At 41.4% G+C, this 24,049-nt stretch overlaps 1 protein-coding gene across 12 annotated transcripts in view; it reads left to right on the top strand.

The window, feature by feature from the left end:
* The window catches only part of ELAVL4 (ELAV like RNA binding protein 4), a 93,184-nt gene that overhangs the window by 34,652 nt on the left and 34,483 nt on the right, over positions 1-24,049 (top strand). For all 12 annotated transcript variants that reach the window (XM_060400062.1, XM_060400065.1, XM_060400067.1 and 9 more), the window contains exon 2: positions 6,448-6,688. In XM_060400062.1, coding sequence (XP_060256045.1) covers positions 6,448-6,688 — 241 coding nt within the window. The remainder of the gene's footprint in view (positions 1-6,447; positions 6,689-24,049) is intronic.

Consider the following 24,049-nt stretch of genomic DNA (forward strand, 5'->3'; position numbering starts at 1 on the left):
TATGGGAAAGAAGGGAAGTTTCTGCCCTTTAATTATATTACTACTGGACTTCCCTTGTGGCTCAGACGGTAAAGCATCTGTCTACAATGTGGGAGACCTGGGTTTGTGCCCTGGGTTGGGAAGATCCCCTGGAGAAGGAAATGGCAATCCACTCCAGTACTATTGCCTGGAAAATCCCATGGACAGAGAAGCCTGGTAGGCTACAGTCTATGGGGTCGCAAAGAGTTGGACACGACTGAGCGACTTCACTCACTCCCTCAGAGTCGATTGGGAGATTTCAGTCTGAGACCAAGGATTGATTTTACTGTACCCAAAGTGTTATGTGCACATATATATATATATATATATATATAATTTCTGAGGAGAAAGGGCAAAGGTATTCAGCAAGTTCTCTACAGGGTCCATGTCCGCCAAAGCTTTAACAGTCCTGTCAGAATGAATGCCTCTTAAAATCTGCATTTAAAATAATATCTAAATGTATGTCTGGCATATGATAGGAACTCAATAATTATTCTGTCTTCTTGCTATACAGAAGATGGAGATGACACTACTAAAATTATTGGGTTATACTTCACAGGGTTGTTAGAAGGATTTAGGAACTATTGGACTTGCAAGGACTTTCATTCATTCAGTTGTTCTTAATGCAGAACCTACCCATTCTCAGGCCCTGTCCTACGTGCAGGAGGTACTATTACAAGTAAAACAGATGTGGTCTCTCTACTGTGGAATTCGGAGTTGAGGTTGCCATTCTTTGTGAACTGCGAAGTGCTCTACTCAAAAGAGTAAGGAAGTAGACATATCTCCACACCTATATTCAGGCACATTTCTGTGATATAACCATCTTCGCACTCCCCCCAAAGATAAAGTAGAAGTAAGCTCTCATGCAAATGGCCATGTCTGCATTGTCACAAGAATACACAATGAGATATAGGCCTGGACTTAAGTGCCATCTCTGCCTCTAACTAGCACTGTGACCTTGTGCAAGTCACTTCCACTTTCTCGTCCTCAGATTCCTTGTTAAGATTACAGGGTTGGGCTCAGTGGCCCCTGATGTTCTCTAACATGCATCCACCCTGTGAGCTCAATGAGGGCCAGCTCCCAGTCTTTGTGTATCCCCTGGACTTTGCAAAGTCCCTGGCACTCCACAGCTCCATCCTCGTTCATCTAACATTTCCAGATCTAGCTGTCATGGAAATAAACCCTTTCTTAATGAATATAACCTGGCCTGTCCAGGAAGCAGTCTAACATATACTTTAGGTGAACAATAACAAAAGATGTTATTGAATGGTTACTTAGGACAGTTGGGAAGGACCCTGGATTGTGGCAACAGAGATGCCACAAAGGGCTGAAAGGATTGGCTTTTTTTTTTTTTTCTCAGTATCATCCTGAGAAAGAAAGAAGCCTGGCCCAACCTCTGCTTCTTCTCCCTCCTGCCTCCTCAGAGATAAACGACCCTGCAGCTGCATGCCAGAGGCCTTCCCTCTTGCTTTTGTTGTATATTTTGCAGGAAAAAAAAAAAAAAAAAAAGAGGGTGGGAGGGGTGAGGTTAATGCGTTGAGTGTGAGTAATTAGTCATTCAAACCATCGACATTGACAGTGACAGGATTTGAGTGCCTGCGTTATTGTGCACTGCTTATCCCTGAAATTTTCTGCCTGTATAATGTTTCTTAAAATACATCATGGGAACATAAAAGATTTAATGCAGTGCTTTGTGTAACCATTAGAGTTTGAAGTCAACTGAACCTCCTCAAGGCTCTCTTCTGGATGCTGACTGTAATTCTGTTCTTAATTGCCTTTCAGAAGAGAGAAGGAAGGCAAGTCAGGGGGTTGGAACCTGGTCAGCTACGAAGTTGGCTGTGAGACCCACACAGAATCCTTCATTTAAGTACATATGCACACTTAAGTAACTGATATATTTACTTGCAGTGAAAATTGTGCTGTTAGAATATCAAAGGTGTTACCCTGGGGAAGCAAGCGTTCTGATTTCACCAAGCCAGCTTCTGAATTTATTGGAAGATAGCTTCCCACAAACACGCATGTTTACCTCTGGTCTTTTTCCCAAGCTGAGATTGCAGGTGTCCTCTCTGTAAGGTCTAGCATGTGACCTTAAAATGCCGTAGTTTCATACTCCATATATTTACATCCTGGCAGCTTCTCTTATTTTCCAAGTAACGCTCTTGGTTCTTTTATGTGTCAGATTTCAGTCTGACATTTTACATTTCTGATTCTTTTTTTAAGCCTGTCTTGCATCCTGGGATGCGTCATTAAGACCAGCAAGGGGTCTTATTACACAATGTATATTAACACATTTGCAAATGTTTCTCAGCTTTAAAACTGTACGCTTTTATTGAGAAAACTCTGTATGTGTGCATATGTACATTTCCCTCAGTTCCTTCTGAGCCCACAAAAGGATAACTGTGCAGTGTGTGTGCAGAGTAGAGAGAGCTCCATCTCCACGAGACGGGAATGACTTGACCTGATTTATAGGTTTTTTCGATGAAAGGAGCTCAGCACTGAACATTGTATTTCATGGTTCCTTTTCAGAGGTTTGGACCCCAGTTAGGGGTAGGATTGTCTGATGCACAGATGGGGCTCAGCTCCAGGAGTCAACATGAGTTAGGAAATCCACACAAGACGTAAGGAGATCCAGAAGGCTTGTTGGGGAACTGAAATTTCTTTGCTTGCAGACTTGATACTTCCTAGGCCTTTCTGAGGCAGGGAGACCTGTGAAATATTCACAGGGACAAGTACTGACGTTCACCACATGTGTCTGTGAGTCAAGCATCCAGTGAATTAAAAATGAACACAGCTTTCAGGTGACCTTTTATAGTCTTGGTCCCACAGAATCTCAACATGCTTGGGTATGACTTACATTTGTCCTGCTCCATCACTGATACTCTAAATGCTGCCTCACTGCAGGCTATTTCTCAGGTGTTTGTGTAGGCACCATAAGAAGGGTAACCTAAGAAAGTGGTGCAGGGAAGGCGTTCTGTAGATTGTGGGACTGATTTTTTTGCCACTAAATCAAAATGTAGCTGTTGGGCAGCTCTGTGGTTCTGCAGGCCGAGCCTCCTGAACTGGATAAATTCTGTTTTTCAAGTCCTTATTGAGTTAGTGGTGCTCCTTAGGTTTGTTGCCTGGACACCTGACTCAGTGAAGCAGTGAGACGACACACCAAAGGGAGGCACTGCACAGACCCAGGAGGCCGATGGCTTGGCAAAGCAGAAACCTACCTCCCAGCCAGGAGCTGTGATGATGTTCGGAAACATTATCCCCATTAGCATGATCCCTCCCCTGGGCACAACGCCCTGATTCTTTCCTGGACCCTTGCCTCAAGGGCAGAGCATCTGCATAGGAGTTACTGGGTGCATTTTTTTTTTTAATCAGTGCTGAGGAGAGCTTGATTTAAGATTCCTCTACAGAGCCCTTCACTTTCTCCTTGTTCTCTGGACCAGCCTAACGCAGTCCTACAGTTGTCCTGAAAGTTTTGATGTGATAAGTGAAGCCACTTAGTTACCTACGTGATGGCAAAGAATCTTAGACGCTTCCCACCTTCCTCCATCTGCCTTGTTTCCCTGATTCCTCTTGAGACTTCTTTTCTTTCTTTTGGTTTCAGTTCCCAGTTGTGACTATCAGAAGGAGAAGCAATTAGAGCAAAGCTTATCCATGTAGGGCATAATGAGGAGTAATAGTTACGATGCTTCTAGCCACTTTATGTTCTAGGCATCTTACATATATAAATAACCCTGCATGGTGGTGTTATTCTGGTTTATAAAGAGAAAACAGGCCCAAGAGCCCAACTGCCTGAGATCACGGAGCTAATAAGTAGTAGAACTAGAGTTTTAAGTCAGCTAAAACTCTAAAACTTATTCCCTTTTTACTATACCACTATGTTTCAGATGAGCAAATAAGCAAAAAGCAAAACAAAACAAAAAGAGCAACAACAACAAAAAAAACCAGCCTCTGAACATTGATGAGGACGAACAGCAACTAGAACTTTCATATTCTGCTAGTGGGAGAGTCAGTTGGTACATCTATTTAGAAAAACTATAGACAGTGCCTACTAAAGCAGAAATACCCCTGAACCCCAAAATAGACTCCATGGAATATTCCCAACAGAAATGTGTATGTACACCATAGGATGTGTATGTAATGATCATAGCAGCATTATCTATAATAGTTAAAAAAAAAAAAAACCTAAAAATAACCCAGTGTTCTTCAAAGTAAAAGAGATACATAAAATATAATATTTTAATACAATGCAATTTTCTCCAATAGTGGAGAAGAACAGCCTACCTCTACATTTCAAGACATGAAAGATACTCAGATATAAAGTGCGAAAAGACATAAAGAGTACATTTTGTGTGATTCCATGTATATAAAATTCAAAAAAAGATAAGTCTGTGAATTAGAAATCAGAGTAGTGGTTACCTTGGTGGGTGGTATGAATGATGAGAATGGGGACACAAGAAAGTCTTCGGGAATGCTGGTCATGTTCTATATCATGATCTGAAAGGTGGTTACTTGAGTGTGAGTTGTGCTCATTTTGTAAACATTCCTTGAGTTGTACCCTTGCGACTTGTACACTTTACTACATGTATATTACATAAACAGGCTTATCTCCCCAAATTTCTCAGAGCAGCCAAATAATAGTAATAATAATGGAAGCTACTAGTAATCAGATATCCGCTAAGCTTGGGTTTCCTTGTCTATAATACACAGAGGATGTTAGAATATGCCTCACTCCTTTCTTGTGGGAGTCAGTGAGAGAAGTCACATCAGGTAACTTGCAGAGCCACCAGGGAAGCCCAAGAATACTGGAGTGGGTAGCCTATCCCTTCTCCAGGGCATCTTCCCAACCCAGGAATCAAACCAGGGTCTCCTGCATTGCAGGTGGATTCCTTACCAGCTGAGCTACCAGGGGAAGCCCTAGAATAACTTTAATGGATATCAGTGATTGTGGTTATGTTCCCACCACTATTCAGGCACTTTACATATATTCTGTCACCAGATCCTTTTAACACCTTGCAAGGCAGGCAGCATTGTTCTTCTCCTCTTTCAAATCAGAAACACTAAGGTTCTCAGAGTTCAAGCCCCTAACCCAAAGTTGAGCAGCTAGGGAATGACAGAGCATGATCCCATTCCAAGGAGCTGATGTTCAATTTCACAGAAGATGGAAAGAACCCCATAAAGGATGAGTAAGGGGTGGAGCTCAGACAGAATGGAAAAGTGGGACTGATGGACTGCATTTGGGCCAGGAAAACTGGGTACAGGCCTAGACTCTGCCCCACCTTCCTGTGATGACAAAGAAATTTCTGGATGTCTCTGGAATTCATCTCCAACAGGAGAGTTTTGAACTGAATTGTATTGCCTGAAGTGCCTTCTTTCTGGCTGTGCAGTTTTCTGATTCTCAGTGCTTGTCATACCATACAAGGCATCTTCATGAACCAGCTCCATGAGCTTAAACCCACTTTTCATGTAAAACCTGATTCTAACAACATCTTCTTGGGACTTTCCCCGAGTACCCCTATCCTTTAAGCAGGTTTGATTGCTCCTCCATTACATGGCCACTGTCCTATTGCAGCCCTTTGCCTTCTATGTCCTCTGTGGACTGTAAGCTCCTTGTGGATAGAGACTGAGGCTTGTCTCTTTATTCCCATGCATACTGCCTCAAACAGTTAACACATTCGTGGAAATATTCCTTTAATTAACTATTTAAATCCATAGAAGTCTTTTTTTGAGTAATGTGTGAGAGGACCATCTGGGGCTGTACTAGACTTGAAGTAGAGACCTAGAGAGAACTTTCCTTCATGTTTCTTATTTTATTTGAAGTCCAGGAGAAACAATAACAGAGTAGCTGGGGAGAAACATCATTAGATAACTTTGTAGCTCCCCAGCGTGCTTTTATGAAATCTAAAGTTTGATCATTATTAAGCATCAGTGAAACTCTAAACCCTTCCCATATGGAACAGCCCCACTTAATTTAATGTCATTTTACTTTATGAGATAGTTAATAAACAGGTACTGTATTTGATCTTGTGAGCGTAGCCCTCTATGTTTAGCTTTTTCAGCTTTAATGGAACTATAATTTTAATCATGATTATTACTTTACATTTTAATTATAATTTGGTGTGGCTTAAGTATACATTTCTGAGAGTGATTGTGTAATGAAAACAGGAATTAGCTTTTCATTAACAAAATAATGGGAGAGTTCCCACTGCATTCTAGTCTGTGTTCAAAATCTATGGGCTGGCCTAAAAATAGCAAGGGGAGTTTAACATTTTGGTTAAAAACATGTTTCTAAATTGGCTGTGTTCACAACCCCATCTCTTTTGCTCCATCCTGCTTTATCTTGTTCCCTTTCTTTACAAAAAATAAAATCAAATCTTGAAAGAGACTTTGTATCTTTGAGATATCAAAAGGCTTAATATTTTTATTTTTATTTAGATAATTAGCACCATGGAGCCTCAGGTGTCAAATGGCCCGACATCCAATACGAGCAATGGACCCTCCAGCAACAATAGAAACTGTCCTTCTCCCATGCAGACAGGGGCAGCCACAGATGACAGCAAAACCAACCTCATAGTCAACTATTTACCCCAGAATATGACCCAGGAGGAATTCAGGAGTCTCTTTGGGAGCATTGGTGAAATAGAATCCTGCAAACTCGTGAGAGACAAAATTACAGGTACGCTCTTCTTCACTATTCTAGGCTTGGGATTCACAGCTACCTTGTTCCTTTGGACATGCAGACCCTGGCAGGAGTGCGTGTGTGTGGTGGTGGCTTTGAGTGTTTGCAGCTTGTGCCCTGCATTCAAAGATAGCACGGGTACAGTCACAAATGCATATGTGTGTGAACACTACATGAAACTGCATTGCAGATTGGTAGGACCAGGAAGCAGATAAAGATTTTGGAGCTTCCTCAGCTTGACTTCATGTGAAATAATCCTTTGATTGTATCCTCTTTTATTCTTAATCAGCCACCCCGACGCTTTGTTCTTTAGTTCTCTGTTCTGCCCTCTGCCCCCAAACCCCATTCTCGTTTTTGTCTATCATTCCTTTCCTCTCAAACATTTGGTTCGTGTGTGTCCAGTGCTCTTCCATGTATCTGAGACAGGGTTTTAGAGGGGGCTATTGTCATCACAACTGCCCATTGTCCCTGGGAGTAATAGGCCTTAAGGAGAGCAGATTATTCTGGAATAAATCTACTCTGTCATGGGAGGGGGATGCTACATGAAGGAATTTTATTTTACTTGTTTGTTGTAAAGATACTCTTTGAGAATTCAGAGACTTTTTACTGGAAAGTAAAGCAATACCCTGTCCTTCAATAGTTGAAAACTTTAGGTTGTGATTTTTTTCTAATTGATAGTTATTCATTGAGGACCTAGTGTCTGCCAGATACTGACACTATAATCCTTTGAGGCTGGGGCTGGGGGTCGTTTCCCTGTAATCTTTCTGGAAGTGAGAATGTTTTCTTAGAGAAATATTGGACTACATCGTGATGGCAGTGAAGCTGCTATGCTTTGATGCTCCCCTCCTAAAATCATTCACACTCAGCTTTGATTATTTATCATTTTTGAATGTTGACTTTTATTTCCCTCTCTCTGGACGGTTTAACTGAAGAGCAGCTGGCCTATATAGGAAAAAAGGAAACTTTAAAATACAGAAATATGTTATCTTGATTTTTAAATCAGAGAATACAGTGTATTTGTGTGCATGGAGCTATATTCTCCAATTCTGATTCGCTTGTCAATTTGTCCCCTATATATATTATTTTGAAAAATCATAAAACTCAAATAATTCTCAACATATAGAAATCACATAACTCACCAAACATAATTTCCTCTTCTGTAAAGTTGGAAAATAGTACTTATCTCAAAGGACTTTTTGTGAGAATTAAATGGGAGACTGGATATATACTGCCTAGCACAATGCCTCTTGCATAGTAGTTTCTCAGTAACGGGGGAGGGTGTTATTATTATAAGTACAGTTAGTGTGTTTCAAGAAGAGTGACTAGAACAGAGAAATTTTATCAGGGTCTCCAAATAGGGCCACGGCTTTGGTGTTCTTATCCCAGAGCCCTGGATCATCCATCCTTTGACAGAACTGCCTATGCTGTCAGAAAGCCAATGTTTAGATTCCTGAATAATCTTTATATAATAGGATGATAATTCAAACCAAATTAAAACCAGTTAACCATATGATTCTTCCTCCTACTCCTGTATGGAAAATGTATTTTTGGTATAGCCTTACCTTCTAAATAGGGACTCTGCCAGCTATCTTAGTGAATATTATTAAGCACCTTTTCAAAACAGTTCCTTTAGAAGTGTAGTGAGATTTTTCAGAAGTACTGATTCATGGTGTTGTTCTTTGTTTTCTAAAGACACATGTTTAAACAAGCAGATTCCTTTACTGAAAGAATGCTAATTTGGTAGTTCACTGAGTGGATTTGAATAGGAGTGACAGCTTCGAAGACAGCCTTTAATTTGGTATAAAAACCAAAGTTGTCAACTTTGGTTTGTTTAGCACCCTCTCCAGCACAAGCAGAGACATACAGTAGCATCTGAGCTTAAAGAAGAAGCTTATGGGTTGAAGGCAAAAATACAATTCAGGCATAGATTTACAATTATGCACTTTTTTAATTCAGGGGGAAAAAGAATTTTATTTGCAGAGAACTTATGGGAACGAGGCAGGGAAATATAGAGAGACCAGAGATATTTGCCCTCATTTGGTAGCAGTGTTTAATAAAAGTAGAACTTGTGGTTGTAAAGAGTGCTTATTAAATTCTTCATTTACACTACCTAATTAATTCTAGCATTTTAAATTAACAGCGAAACTGGTCCCTGCTGTACCATTCCATAGATGCAGCGTATTTCCTCCATCCACCCGTTGTTCAGGTTTAATTGGCTACGCTAAAAGTCAGAGAAGGAGAGAGAGCTAGACTGTGGGGAGGTGGGGAAGGAGTGGGGATCTCTCTAATGGAAGACCCTCTGAGGCCTGCATTTGGGGTTAAGTGATAACACAGGCTGGGAGGCTGAGGTTTCACACCTGCCAAGTTAAAAGGCTGCTGGTGGTGGTTCAGAAGTCAGGGTAAATGACATCATAGGTATTTTTGTTGCCCTGATTTTTAACATCCCAGTCCCCCCTTTTCCTCCAACACCTCCTACAGATCTCAGTGCATCTCAATCCTGTGAAGTTTACAGGGAGTTCTAAATACCCAGTGGGAGGATTAGGGGGTGGGAAGTGGCAAAAAGATAAGAATTCAAGATTAAGATTTTCCAGCCTAACCACTCCCTAAGAGAATGTAATCGATCTCCTTAGAAGGTTCTGGCTTCTGAAAGTGCAGGAGGGTGGGGAGGGAGGGAGGAAAGAAGGAGAGAAGAGGGAAAGAGAAACTGTTAATGGTGTTGCCAGTAGGCTGGCTTTGCTCCTTGCTGTGGGTTGTCAATGAGTTCTCCATCTGAATTTGGGCATGGATTTAAGTTGCTATTATATATCAAGTACTTCTAGGCCAGGTACTTACTGGACACTGAACATAACTTATTTTTTTTAACATTGAGAACAACCTCTATTTCCTTAGATGAAGACGCAGAAGCTTAGTGAGGTTAAGTAACTTACCGAGGCAGCACCGTTTATTAGCAGGTGGTGGAGCTGGGATTCACCCCCCCGTTTCCAAAAGCGTGATCTTACATGGAAGCATGTGAGGACACCCCTCCCTGTGTTACCTGAGATACCTGCTAAGCCTCCCCCATAACCCAGTGAAACATCACGTCCCTCTGAGCAGCGGTTGCTCCACTCTGCAAAGTCTACCTAATGCACCATGGCTTAAAACAAGACCCCTGTGTATAACCAGAGGCAAAGATAACACTATTTATTATCCTCTGGGGATATAACTCAGCCTTCAGTGGAGAGTCAAATTTACTGAAAATGCCAGGTTTAAGATTCCCTTACAGTGCTTTTGGACATCTCTGTTACTTATCTTCTCAGAAATATTAGATTTTCTTTTTTCCAACTGGGAAAGGACACTTATCAGGATAATCTAGGTACCGGGGAGAGAAAATGTGTGTTGCAAGTTGCTTTTGTGTGCATCTGTGAACACAAGGAGGCTTTGGAAGCTATGTTCTTTATTCTTCTCCATCTACCTGCACCTCTGCTCCTGGAGAGAAAGGAAGATGGCATGTATCCTGCAAGGATTCGTGCCACCGAGGAACTCAGGCAAAGAACACCAAACTCCTGGTAGAAATTCTGTTATTCCTGTGGACTGCGGATAATTGAATGAAGTTCTTTTTTGTTGTTGTTGCCTTTTTGTTTTTCAGGCTTTGAGATTGCATTTCTGAATCCAGGTTCCTAGATGATTAGTATTTTAGGGGAGGAAACATATGGCTGAACCAGGATAGTTAGGTGGCTCATGGTATGTCTTAAAGCCAGCACAGCTGGAATGCTAAATTGCATCTTTATAATTGTCTCTCTTGTTATCACCCCTCTCGAAAAGGAACAGAGAAAGGAGGGAAGAAAGTAACAAAGAAAATTCCCCAGAAATAAATCAGTGTACGACAGCAAGAAGTTTTGATCTGCCTATCTAGACTGTGTGATTATTTGCATCATGGTGATAAACAAAAGAGTTATATTTTTACTTGATATCACTCTTCATGTACCCATGCAGCATAGTTTTTAAGCGTAGTTTTCTATCCATTTCAGGCAAACGAGAACTCTGAAGTGGGGGTTTTGAGGATGGGGTGGTCCAAAATGAACATTATCTGTTGTAAAACTGAATATATGGAGTGACCAGTATATGGAATAGATTATATGAGCGGTGGGTGGTTGAGAAAAGGTGAAGTCTCCATTAGCTAGAGCTATTGAGGTGGCATTTGAAGAATGGGGTTAGGATTTAGGTAGACAGAAGAAAAGCAAAAGGAATGGAGCAAAAATTCCAGTCTAAGAACAAAAGTCTTTTTTTTATTCTTCTGTGCTTTGGACAAAAGAAGTAAAGCCAGGTCATGCCTCTCAGAAGCAGTCCTCTCATATTGAAGCAGTGCTGCCAAGCGAAGTTAAGCATATGAAAACATTAAGTCAGGGACTTCCCTCACTGTCCAGTGGTTAAGATTCAGAGCTTCCAATGCAAGGGGTGGCAATTCAATTCCTGGCCAGGAAACTAAGATCCCACGTGCTGTGCACCGGGACCAAAACACAGAGCGTTATCAGTTAGAGTAGTGCCTGATGGACAAAGACAGCATTTCCTAAACCCCACCTCTAATCCATCTTTTCATTCTTCCTTTATAATAGATGACTTTGGCTTCATTAATATTATCATCTAGTGGAAAGAGCAAAAAATGATGCTTCACTACTGGAGGCATCAGGGTGAATTCTTTGCCACAGCCTTTGTGTGCAGAATCACAGCTCTAATTAAAGGAACCAACTCAGTGTTGATTCAGTGACATTGGGTAGCTTCTGTTCTTTCTTGGATTTGTGAAAGTGCTAATAATTCCCTCTCAGGAGGTAGGATTGGACTACAGCAGTGGAGGGTAGGGGGTTAGGGGTTGGGAGGAAGCTGTATCTGTTAGAGCATCAAGGCCAAGATGTATTACACAGGATACAGTCTCTTGGGTTCAAGAGGGAGAGGTGAGTGAGGATTGTGGGTTACCTTATGTTACCTCATATACTTACAAGGAACTGGACTAATAGGGACACTATGGGAATTTAATTGTTTTGCCTCTAAGATAACATTATAAACAATAAAAAGGCTCTGGAAAAAAAATCCTAAAGTACAAAAATGCTTTGAATTTACTCCTGAAATGTCAGTTCAGCCCTGGGGTAAGTTTATTGGTGTAATTTCTGACAGCATCCAGCAAAGACAAATAAAAATAATAGCAGCAGCTTTTGTGTGCTGCTATTTGTGTTTTGTGTGCCTTCTGCGTATTCTGGATACTGTATTACAAGCTTTAAATATAGTCGCTCATTTAAATAGTAAACTGGGACTTCTTGGAGATTCATAATCATGGCCAGTGTTTATTGAGTGCTTACTATGAGTGCTGATCATTGGGCTGAGATCAATAAATGAAGTTTCATGTAATCCCCAAGACAGTCATTTGACAGTCCGAAAAACTTGAACTCAGGAGCAATTGAGTCATTTACACAAGATGACTTAGCTTCCAAGTAGGGGAGCTGGGACTTGAACTCTTGGCTCTCTGACTAATTGTGAGTTGTCCCATTATAGTTTATCTCTGGCAGTTTCCCTAAAAATACTAAACTGACATCTCCCCCTTACAAACCAATGCAACTTATATTACCTAGGGAATGAAAACTTTTAGTACAGGAAAATATAATTAGAGTTCAAAATCTTTTGTCTTGGAAAATAGCAGGGTATGCATTAAAAAAAAATACCAGTGACCAGTAAGGTCACTGCTTACCTGAACAAGAAAGAATAGATTTCGAGTGGTTCCTACCTTCAAATTCTCTCTTCACAAGATACCCTTCACTGTGCTCTCCTCTTCTTTATCTTGCAAGCACTGTGTTGAAATGGATGCCGCCTTAAGTTTAAGCATACTTAAAACCCAGCCTCAATTATGCAGATCCAAGAAAATCCCAAGATATTGATTAGCTAAATGAACTTTGCTACACGCACATCAGAGGGATATGCGTTAGCAATGGGAAGGGTAGAGGAAATAGTAGCATTTATCAGCATATTTTGCTGCTGATTTTGCAAATGTACTTGATACAGTGCAATGTGCCTCCTGAATTCAGAGGAAAATCAGGCAGATTTGCATCTATTATTTTATTTATCACCTCCCTGCAGTCATTTTATACACATTCCACAAAGAAGAGTAAAAGAAATTTGAGTTGTTGACTTGGGGAGAGGATTGATTATTGTTGGGGGTTGAATGGAAAATTTTTAGTTAAGGAGAAGATTTGACAGACTAATGGGGTTACAAAACAGGAGAATAGGGGTCTGCTTTATTAAGGGGAACTTAAAGAACTCCAAAACGTTAAGTGCAAACCGTGAACCATATAATCATTGTGCCTCTTACACACCCATCAAGGGCAATCAGGGACCTCCCATCCTTTCTAATTAGGACAGGTTGGCAATTGAGTGGAGCTGTGAGGCTTAGAGCTTGTGCAGGTACGTTCTGTTTCTTTCAACACATTTTTTTCCCAGGATGGCAATAGGCAGGATTATAGACCAGGTATGGTTTCCTTTTGCCCCCTGGCTATCTTTCCCTTCATCTTCCCTTCCAAATCAAATGGTTCTGTCCTGCTTCCGAACTCAGATAACTGTAGGAAAGTATTCTCACATCCCAAGAGAGGTGTCTCAAAGGATTTTTACCTGGGATGTGAATCAGGACTGAGTATTTTAAGGATTTTCTATTTCTGTACTTTAGCTGGCTGTTTGGTTCCTAAGACCAATTCCCTGTTCACTCAGCCACCCCTCCTTCCTCCAACACATACACACCACACACACACGCACACACACACACACACACACATTCACTCTCCACTTCTCTTCCCCCCTTCTCTATAGGGTGACCTGATTGATTGAGACTAGGAACTAAGCAGGAAGGTAATGTCAAACTGAAATTTCCATACATTATCTAAAAATGTAATTCATCAGCTTCAGGGTAGGAGGAAAGTGCTTTCTGAAATGTGTTAATGGGAAAATCATTTTTTCTTGTCTTCTGTGAGCTGTGATAGTGGTAATTTTTTTCATTCTCCCCCACCCCACCCCGTACTGCTCTTAACTGATGAACTTTGTTACCTGTCTTTTATTCCTTGTCAGAACTAAAGATCTTTAAGTCGCCTTTTTGTCTTTCCTACAGTCCCAAAATTGAGCTTTGATGGGAGAAGATATTTCTAGTTTGGAGAGAAGATAAAATTCAGATGGAGACCATATAGTTGTATAAGGCTTTTACATTTGTGAAAGATTTTCAATCAGCCAACTTTATTTATTTAATGTCTGCTCCCTCAGACCAAATAAATATTATATCTTTTCCTTCTCTTTTCTTAAATTCTGTATCAGAGTCTGTGAGGAAGCTAAAGAGAATAAGATGTAGTTTGTGCCCACATGTTGCTGCTAGCATGGCCAATGAGTAGAGGAAGTCAGGACAAATTACAGGGCCCTACAGCAGCCTGCAGGTCTGGGAGTGGCTGGGAGCCCATGTGATGCATAAAGGTGGTGCCACATTTGCTGTTTTCTGTGTGTTGGGGGTGGGGGGCAGGGGGGCGTGGGAGGGGCCTAGTGGTTGGGCAGGGGGTGTTTGTTTTGTTTTTCACCAAAGCCCAAACTCGCTTTTCCTGACCCTTGCTGTTAATTTCACTGGAAAGAGAACGCAAAAGGATTCATAGCAGAACAATGAAATTGGCGGTTTGATGAGGTACCTACTGTGTGTCAGGCCTTCCCAGATGGTGCTAGATCCCCTCAAGGAGCGCATGGCAACCCACTCCAGTATTCTTGCCTAGAGAATCCCATGGACACAGGAGCCTGGAAGGTTACAGTCCGTGCTTAGTCGCTCAGTCGTGTCTGATTCTTTGCAACCCCATGGGCTGTAGCCCACCAGGCTCCTCTGTCCATGGAGATGCTCCAGGCAAGAAAACTAGAGTGGGTTTCCATGCCTTTCTCCAGGGTATTTTCCTGACCCAGGGATCGAACCCAGGTCTCCTACATTGCAGGCAGATTCTTTACCATCTGAGCCACCAGGGTAGCCCATGAATATTGGGAGTGGGTAGCCTATCACTTCTCCAGGTATCTTCCCAACCCGGGAATCGAACCAGGGTCTCCTGCATTGCAGGCGGATTCTTTATCAGGTGAGCTACCAGGGAAGCCCTAGGGTCACAAAGAGTCAGACACGACTGAAGTGACTTAGCGTACATGCACACAGTACTGTGTGTCAGCTACGGTTAGACATGTTATGCATGTTATCTCATTGAAGCTTTGTACCAGTCCATGGTATTATCTCCATTTTACAGATCAGAAAGCCAAGGCTAAGAATCAGTTAGCTGCACAGCACAGTTTACAATAGCCAGGACATGGAAGCAACCTAGATGTCTATCAGCAGACAAATGGATAAGAAAGCTGTGGTATATATATACAATGGAATATTACTCAGCCATTAAAAAGAATACATTTGAATCAGTTCTAATGAGGTGGATGAAACTGGAGTCTATTATACAGAGTGAGGTAAGCCAGAAAGAAAAACACCAATACAGTATACTAATGCATATATATGGAATTTAGAAAGATAGTAATGATAACCCTATATGTGAGACAGCAAAAGAGACACAGATGTATAGGACAGTATTTTGGATTCTGTGGGAGAGGGTGAGGGTGGGATGATTTGGGAGAATGGCTTTGAAACATGTATGTTATCATATGTGAAACGGATCGCCAGTCCAGGTTCAATGCATGAGACAGGGTGCTCGGGGCTGGTGCACTGGGATGACCCAGAGGGATGGGATGGGGAGGGAGGTGGGAGGGGGTTCAGGATGGGGAACACATGTACACCCGTGGCGGATTCATATCAATGCATGGCAAAACCACTACAATATTGTAAAGTAATTAGCCTCCAATTAAAATGAATAAATTTATTAAAAAAAAAAAAAAAGAATCAGCTGGAGAATACAAAGCCTATGGTGTTTCTTTTACCTTACTACTCTGCCGTTGCTGAATGAAAATGAATAAAACATCAGCTATGGGTGTTCAGAGGAGAAAAAGATCACTGTGGGCTGGGGTTCTCAGAGCAAGTGTCAAATAGGAATGAGCCTTGAACTTGGTAGAGAGTAGATTATCCGAGATGAGTACACACAGAGAAAACAGCTGAGCCAAGCTTCAGAGACATCTTCAAGGGATAGTGAATAGAACAGTCAGAACTACTCTGTGGGGTAAAGTTAGTACCCACTTTGTGTTGATGAAATAAGGTCAGAGAGGTTAAGAAATTTATCTAAGGTCACAGCTAATAAGTTGTGAAACTGAGATTTGAACCCAAGTCTGTCAGACTCCAAAGTCTGTGTTCCTTCTACTTTGCCAATAAATAACCTGACCTAACACAGGAGGGAGAAGGCAATGGCACCCCACTCCAATACTCTTGCCTGGAAAATCCCATGGATGGAGGAGCCTGTTAGGCTGCAGTCCATGGGGTCGCTAGGAGTTGGATAGGACTGAGCGACTTCACTTTCACTTTTCACTTGCATGCATTGGAGAAGGAAATGGCAACCCACTCCAGTGTTCTTGCCTGGAGAATCCCAGGGACAGGGGAGCCTTGTGGGCTGCCGTCTGTGGGGTCGCACAGAGCCGGAAACGACTGAGGCGACTTAGCAGCAGCAACACAGGAGAGATGGACAAGTTGCAGGCTTCTCGTGGTGATTTGGGAATTACTGTTTTTCTCACTGAGGTCAGAGTCATGTTCTCTAGTGAGTCTCTTTCCAAAAACTTCAGTTTTGCACTGATTTATAAGTTTGGTTTTCTGCTTGGCCGTTGTTTTGTTGTTGGATGTCTGGTGAGACAGGGCCCAATCTACACTGAGTGGAATACAGCTAATTAGGGTAATTACTCTAATTTCTATGGCCGCCTGTCTTCACAAACATCTCAAATCAGATTAAATAATTTTATCGGTGGTATGACCATGAAAGGTATACTTAATAACCCCTGATATTTGCCTTTCATGTTTATTTGCAAAGGTTTTTATACTCAGTACCTCTTCTGACCCTATTAAAGTACCCAATATCGGCAATGTCTATACTTACTTTACAGATAAGACCAGTGCACCCCAAAGAAGAAACTCTTGACTTCTTATTTTCCTTTCTTCCTCTTTTTTCCTTTCCTTGCTTGTTTCCTGTCCTGCCTCCTCTTTCTGCCTTCTTATTTATTTATATGCCATTTGATCCAACAAGAATTTGAATTGACTTATGAGATAGAAAAGGGCTAAAATTTAAATAGCCATAGATTAAAAAATAAATAAATAAGGTAGAAGGGAAATAGGAGTAGAATGGTAAAAGGAGACCAGAGTGAATGTTCATAAATTAATTGTGGCTAGATGACTCATCTCAGAAGTAACAGACCAACTCACCAAAATGACCTAGTCTGAGTTTTCTTTGCATCAAGGAAATGTGGATGATGACAACCTTTATCCCATTCTCAAGCGGTAACCAGGATCCCAGCCCCGCTCCCTTCCCACCACTCTCACTAGAGCCTCTGATCATGAAGACTGTTGCCAGTTATCCTATAGGTTCAGGTATGAAGCCTGAAATCACATACATATAGTTTTCCTTTTTTCAAATTAAATCCATGTTGAATTGATAGACTTGTTTTTTATGGCTGGGGCAGGCATCCAACAGAGAAGCTGCCTGAGTGGAGCCCCTGTTTTCATTAATAAAAGGTATAGACAGTTGAAGCAGGCTTCCTTGCCTGCTGCCCTGAACTGAGATACAGGTGGCTTCTGAGTCTTTGCAGTCACTCTGTCCCCTTTGCATCCCAGGGTTGGGCATCAGACCTCTGCGCCCATCTCCCTGGGGAGGGTTCCTATACTAAGTTCTGTCAGGTTCCCCATCATCCAGGACCCTGAGCTGGGTAATAAACAGGAAAAAAAATGTCAGCCTCACTTCCAGGTACTGATCCTGGAAACTGCAATCAGTCCTCAGCTGCCTTTTCTTTCCCCGGTGGCCCTCACCTGTCAGCAGAGCCTTCGCAGTGAGACAGACCACCCTTTAACTACAAAAGAAATGAGCACTACCCAAGAACTCTACAGTCCCCAACACACATACACACACAGACACACACACACACAGACACACACACACACACACACACACACACACACACACACACACGCACTTTCTGGTCAAAACACCAGATGCCAGAAAAAAGAAAACCAGATGCAATGCATTGGACTAACCAAAGGTGGGACAGATGTCAAACTTCTGTACCACAACCCCCTCCCCCCACACACACACTTAGTAGAAGTGGGCATGTCCTTGCAGAGGTCACTGTATTCACCTAGACCTCCATTCTCAATATACAATATAAAGATAAATCTTTACTCTACCTTCTTTGAACAGTACTTGTGAGTTCAAACCAAATGCCACATGAAGACACTTGTAAACTAAAGCAATAAATGGGAGGGGCCCCTTCTATTTCATAACTCCTTCCCGCTTCTCTCCAAGGGTTCTACCACTGGGCCAGCAGACAGATAAGGGAGAGGAGTGGAGAGGAGTGTAAAAGTGGATTTCTGTTCTGGTTCAGTCCTCAGCATGTTATTCCAAGGAGCAAGTAGGACACAGGGTGTGAGAAGGCCAAAGAATGGAACAGGAACTTAGATTTATTAAGTACTGTTAGATGCCAGCTACTCTGTTATCTCATTTAATCCTGGCCTTGCCCACAAGAGGTAATGGTGGCCCCATTTTTCAGATGAGAAGACTGAGGCTCAGAAAGTTTAAAATGACTGACCTGAAGTCACACACTTGGCAGGTGATCAAGCTGTGTACCTGTGTCTGTCTGACTACATGCTGTGGCCAGTTGGGTCAGAAGACCTTCACAGAGAGGGTTCCTTGTATTCTGCTGTTTCATCCTGAGTCGTGAATGTGGCTGTGTAGGATGATCCTGGTAAGCCTCAGAGATAACTACAGTAATAATGCACAGCAGTTTTAGTGGCTCGGGAAGATTATAAATGAACACCTTTAGTTCAGTGTTGGAAAATGTCAGGATGGTTTCTGAGAATTATTTAAAAATCAGACCAGCTTTTATGAGTGGCAGCATGAGGAACCGGAAGGAGTCACCAGGTTCTTATTCTAGCTCTAGCTCTGGGCCATTCAGTACCTCAGTGCCTCATTATATGTTGTGCATAAAATGGGGATGACACTGGCTCTTTCCACCTTGCCATCTGTTGTGACATCAGATGAGCTTCTAATGTGTCCATAAGTAGTTAAAGAGCTACACCAATTCAGGATATTACTGCGGTCACCCAGAAGATAGGCTACTGTAAGCAGGGGATCTGAGGGTAAAGTAAATACTAAAACCCCTGTGATAAGCTAGCTTTGCTTTCTAGTCCAGATGTTTTCTTCAGTTATCTACGTACATCTCAACAAAAGCTGATTACCTCTTTCAGACATCAGTGTGTAACTGTTATTAATGCTCAAGCTGATCAAATTACAATGCCACAGATCCTACTTGTGCTTTAATATTAGATTTTGGATTCCGGTCTATAATGAATGATTTTTCTCCATGCATTGGAAAAATTGGTTAGCAGAGTTCATAAGAAAGTTTAATTAGCAGGCTGTTTGTGAAAATAGCGGCTGTGAGTCATCGTTCAGAATGAACTAACATTTCTCAGGGTTGGATTTGTTCTTCTGTTCCTTGAGCAGCCACACAGGATCCTTGTGTTTGGGAAGCTGATGTCTGCATGCTGCCCACTTGAACTGCATCGTGTAATAAATTAATGACAAAAACAGCAGATCTGAAAAGCTAGAGAGGAAGAGGAGGTGTAAGGTGTTTATATATTTGAGTATGTGTGTCTCTGTCTTCCAGGGAAATATCATGGACCTACTATAATCCAGGATTGTATGAGGCAGGAGGGCCTAGTGATTAAGAGCTAGCTGCCTATGCTTGTATCCCAGCCTCACTACCTGAAAGTTAAAAGTGTTAGTCTTGCAGTCATGTCCAACTCTTTGCAACCCCATGGACTGTAGACCGCCAGGCTTCTCTGTCCATGGAATTCTCCAGGCAAGAATACTAGAGTGGGCAGCCATTCCCTTCTTCAGGGCATCTTCTTGATCCAGGGATTGAACCCAGGTCTTCTGCATTGCAGGTGGATTCTTTACCATCTGAGCCACCAGGGAAGCCCTTACTAGCTGTATAACTGGCAAATTTTCATCCTTTCTGTGCCTCAGTTTTCTCATTTGTAAAATAGGGATAGTGATAGGATTGTGGTGAGCATCAGTATATGTAAAACACCCAAAACAGCACCTGACATATTGTTATAATTCTTACAGCAGTTCTGTGAGGTATATGTATTATTTGTCCTATTAAACGGGTGAGGAAACAGACTCAGAAAGGTTAAGTAACTTGTCCTAGGTCACACAGCTTCTAAAAGGCAGAGAAAAATTGAAGCCATGTTTATTTGACTCCAAAGCCCCTGTTTTTATCTACAATACTCGACTTCTCTAAGTGTGCCTAGTTAGTAGGGTATAGATAGTTAGTTAGCAGATAGCCTACTTAGTAAGGTATAGATAGTGTTCACATGTGTGCCTGTGTATACATACCTATAAGTGTGTACTCCTGCTTGAGGGCCCATGTAGTCACGCTTGTGTTTTGTTTTTCTCCTGGATCTTTGGTTCTCCTAGTGAAACTCCTTGAACCCGTTGCATGCCAACTATTGATGGGTAGCAAGCTAGAACCAGACTTGCACAGTGTGTGCTCAGTCTCGAAGTCGTGTCCGACTCTTTGCAACCCTGTGGGCTGCGGCCTGCCAGGCTCCTCTGTCCCTGGGATTTCCCAGGCAAGAATACTGGAATGGGTTGCCATTTCCTTCTCCAGGATGTACAGTGTGTGCTGACATGAAAATCTATACACAGATGTCTGATCTTCTCCCCACTGTGCATTTATGTCCTGTCTAGATTATCCCAGAAGCAAGTCTGTGTGATGTCTTCTGAGAAACAGGATCATGGACTATCACAGTGAAAAGAGACCTTAGACGTAATCTCTGGCTTGGTCTCCATGTTTTCTGCTAGCCCTTCTGGTATCTCAGGAATTGTCAATGTCCACACCCCCAACTTTAGGTTAATTATATCTTGAATTCAGTCAAAGAGTAATGTTCATTTGGGAATTCTGTCTAAACTTCTTTCCCAAAGGTATTTAATAGGTAATTTATTTTAAAAAAAAATAGTTTATGTGATTGCATGAGTTTTGGAAACTGAAGTAAACCAAGTTAGGAAGGGGTTTCTTTTTATCACTACTTCTCTAAGTCTGTGCTCCTGTGTACTATAAATCTTAAAAAGAATGGTATATAATATGTAGCTTTACCCAAAGAAGCTTTTCTTCTCCAACATTTTGTGGAATGTACATTCTAAACCAAGAGGAAGAAATGGAGCTCCTTAAGGTAGAAGGGAAGAAGACACTTGGGCCAGTTACTACCTGATGACCTCATTTCTTTTGTTAAGAAAGAGGTGGGGTCATCTACTGCATGGGGATGGGCAAGTGGAGGCCCCGGTGACCCAGGAAAGTCTTACCAACACCCAGGAGGAACAGAAAATGATGTCACATGGGTCCATCTTTCAAGCACCAGCAAAGTTCCATCACATACTCAGCATTTTTGTTGAAAATTATTGCGTACTAGATATGTTCTGGAAATTATTTACATTATGGATTCTTTTGGTCTCCTGATTGTCAGGATGACATTTCATTTTCCATTGCTCAAAAGAGCTGAGTTATTAGAAAATGTTTACATTTGGTGATCCTCACACGCATCCCAGGTACGCCTTCATTTTCACCTCTCCCAGGTATTTGGCATCTTTCACTTCAGTTCAGTTGCTCAGTCATGCCTGACTCTTTGCAACCCCATGGACTGCAGCATGCCAGGCTTCCCTGTGCATCACCAATTCCCGGAACTTGCTCAAACTCATGTCCATTAGGTCGGTGATGCCATCCAACCATCTCATCCTCTGTCATCCCCTTCTCCTCCTTTCCCACCATGAGGGTCTTTTCCAAGGAGCCAGTTCTTCACATCAAGTGGCCAAAAGATTGGAGCTTCAGCTTCAGCATCAGTCCTTCCAATGAAAATCAGGACTGATTTCCTTTAGGATTGACTGGTTTGAACTCTTTGCTGTCCAAGGGACTCTCAAGAGTCTTCTCCAACGCCATAATTCAAAAGCATCATCAGTTTTTGAACCACAGTTCAAAAGCATCAAGCATTTATTTCTTTATTTTGTCTTACTTCTACCTATAAGCCGAATGGTGAAGAAAAGGAAAAATAGACCTTTGCTTCTTATTTCTCTTCTTTTTCATGCATCTGGGGAATTTCTTTCGTTTATAACATTTGTTGGAACCAAACTGAACTTTAAGACCATGGTCATGAGCTTCCTGATGGCACTTTGCTATCAATGAACTGTTTGATGATAGGGATAGGGAGTTCCCCACAGCTATTAGTGGTAAGTCCAAGGCCAGAGAACCCCAGGCACTTAGTTCGAAAAGACACACTGACAAAGGTTTTCCCATAAAGTTCTTCTCCAAGTCATATTTGACATGTTGACTTATCTCTTCACAGACAATTATTTATCTCACTTCCTTTGTTGGGAGCTATGAATTTTCTTTTACTTCGAATAAAGGAAATTTTAATAGATTTATATTCAGTTAATATTTATGAAGCCTCTCCCTTTTACCAAGCCCTCTCACGTAACTTATCTCGATTAATTTAAATCCCAACATGACATCAGAAACCTCCCCCTGCCCTTTTTAAGAATAGTGTCTGATGGGAGTTTCGAAAGCCATTGTCTTAGTGCCTAAATACAGCAATTCCTTTCTTCCACAGACATTTCACCCAAAGACAATCTCATTTTGCCCAAAGGCTGATTACAGTGTATATAATTTGTATTAACCTGATAACTTTTTCTACCTCTTCTTCCTTTGTCGCTAAACTCTCCGCTGATATTAGCTGCATTTCTGAAATCACCAGCTGGTTCACATTCATTCTAGGGGGAAAGTCTTGTCTGTCTGATCTCTGTGTCATGTAAGAGTAAGCCAACCAAGAATGAAGAATTCTAGTTCGTCTCTCTGGCTAGCTGGGAGTTTGCCAAATTCTCTCTCTCTTTTTTTTTTTTCGACCCTTGTTAAAAAATATTTAAAGATGTGAGTATTCTTTCCTGTCTGTAAGAATATTCTGAACATAAATTAATTTAATGTTGCTTCTATTAAGAATCTTTTATTGCCCCAGGGTCATCAGTCTGAACACTTCTTTCTGTGTGATAAATGCTGAAAGTAAGATAGTTGTCATTAAAGCTTCTATTTTCTCCCATACATTACCTAGAATATTTTTTCCCTTTTTTTTTTTTTTAAGTCTAAGTTCTTGATACTGGCTTTTTATCCTATGAATTGCCTTTCTTTCTTGAACACACAGAAGAAAAATAAGGTTTAGGTTAGTTCTTAAATTCTACCTGATGAATTTATTGAGGCTTATTATTGAAAAGTATGTTTGAAGATCTGTTTGGAACAACTAATTGTATAGGATGGGCTTCCCTGGTGGCTCAGACAGTAAAGCATCTGTCCGCAGTGCAGGAGACCTGAGTTTGATCCCTGGGTCAGGAATATCCCATGGAGAAGAAAATGGCAACCCATTCCAGTACTCTTGCCTGGAAAATCCCATGGACTGAGGAGCCTGGCACAAAGAGTCAGACATCACTGAGCGACTAAACAGTGACAACTTTATAGGATAAACCAAAAGGGTAAATTAACAAAAAAAAAAAAATTCCTTTGAGAGTTGGTTGATTGTCTTTCTTTATGAAATAGTATACTTTGTAGCTGGTCCTTCTTGCTTTGGGGACTCCTGGAAATCATCATATATATACTCTGAATTTCCATGTACCTTACCCAAGTAGCAGAGGTAGTAGTTTTCATCTACTTGAACAGTTTGGTTGATATTGTCTCTGAAGTCAGAAAACTCTGTTGAAAGCCTGTGTGAGTCCACACAGATGAACTTGTGTCTTGGGATCTGAGGCCTCTGGATATCAGTCTTCTCAATGGTAAATGGCAGTGATCATGCCTACCTTGTAGGATTGTTTTAGGGAGCAAAAGAGATGATATAAATAAAGCCGTCAGGTAGAATTTAAATGTTCTTACCATCGAAAAAGATAAATATGTGTTGATAAACTAGATGGGAGGAGTCCTTTCACAATGTATACACATATCAAATCATCATGATGTATGCTTTATCTTACAAGCTTATTTGTCAAATTATGCCTCTATAAAGCTTGGGGAAAAAAATTAAGCACTCAGTACAGTGACTAACACATAGTAAGCCCTCAAAAAAAATGATATCTATTTTGTTACTATTTACTTGCTTATTGAATTCATGCATTC

The sequence above is a fragment of the Ovis aries genome, chromosome 1 (assembly GCF_016772045.2).
Source record: "Ovis aries strain OAR_USU_Benz2616 breed Rambouillet chromosome 1, ARS-UI_Ramb_v3.0, whole genome shotgun sequence".
Classification (NCBI taxonomy): Eukaryota; Metazoa; Chordata; class Mammalia; order Artiodactyla; family Bovidae; genus Ovis; species Ovis aries.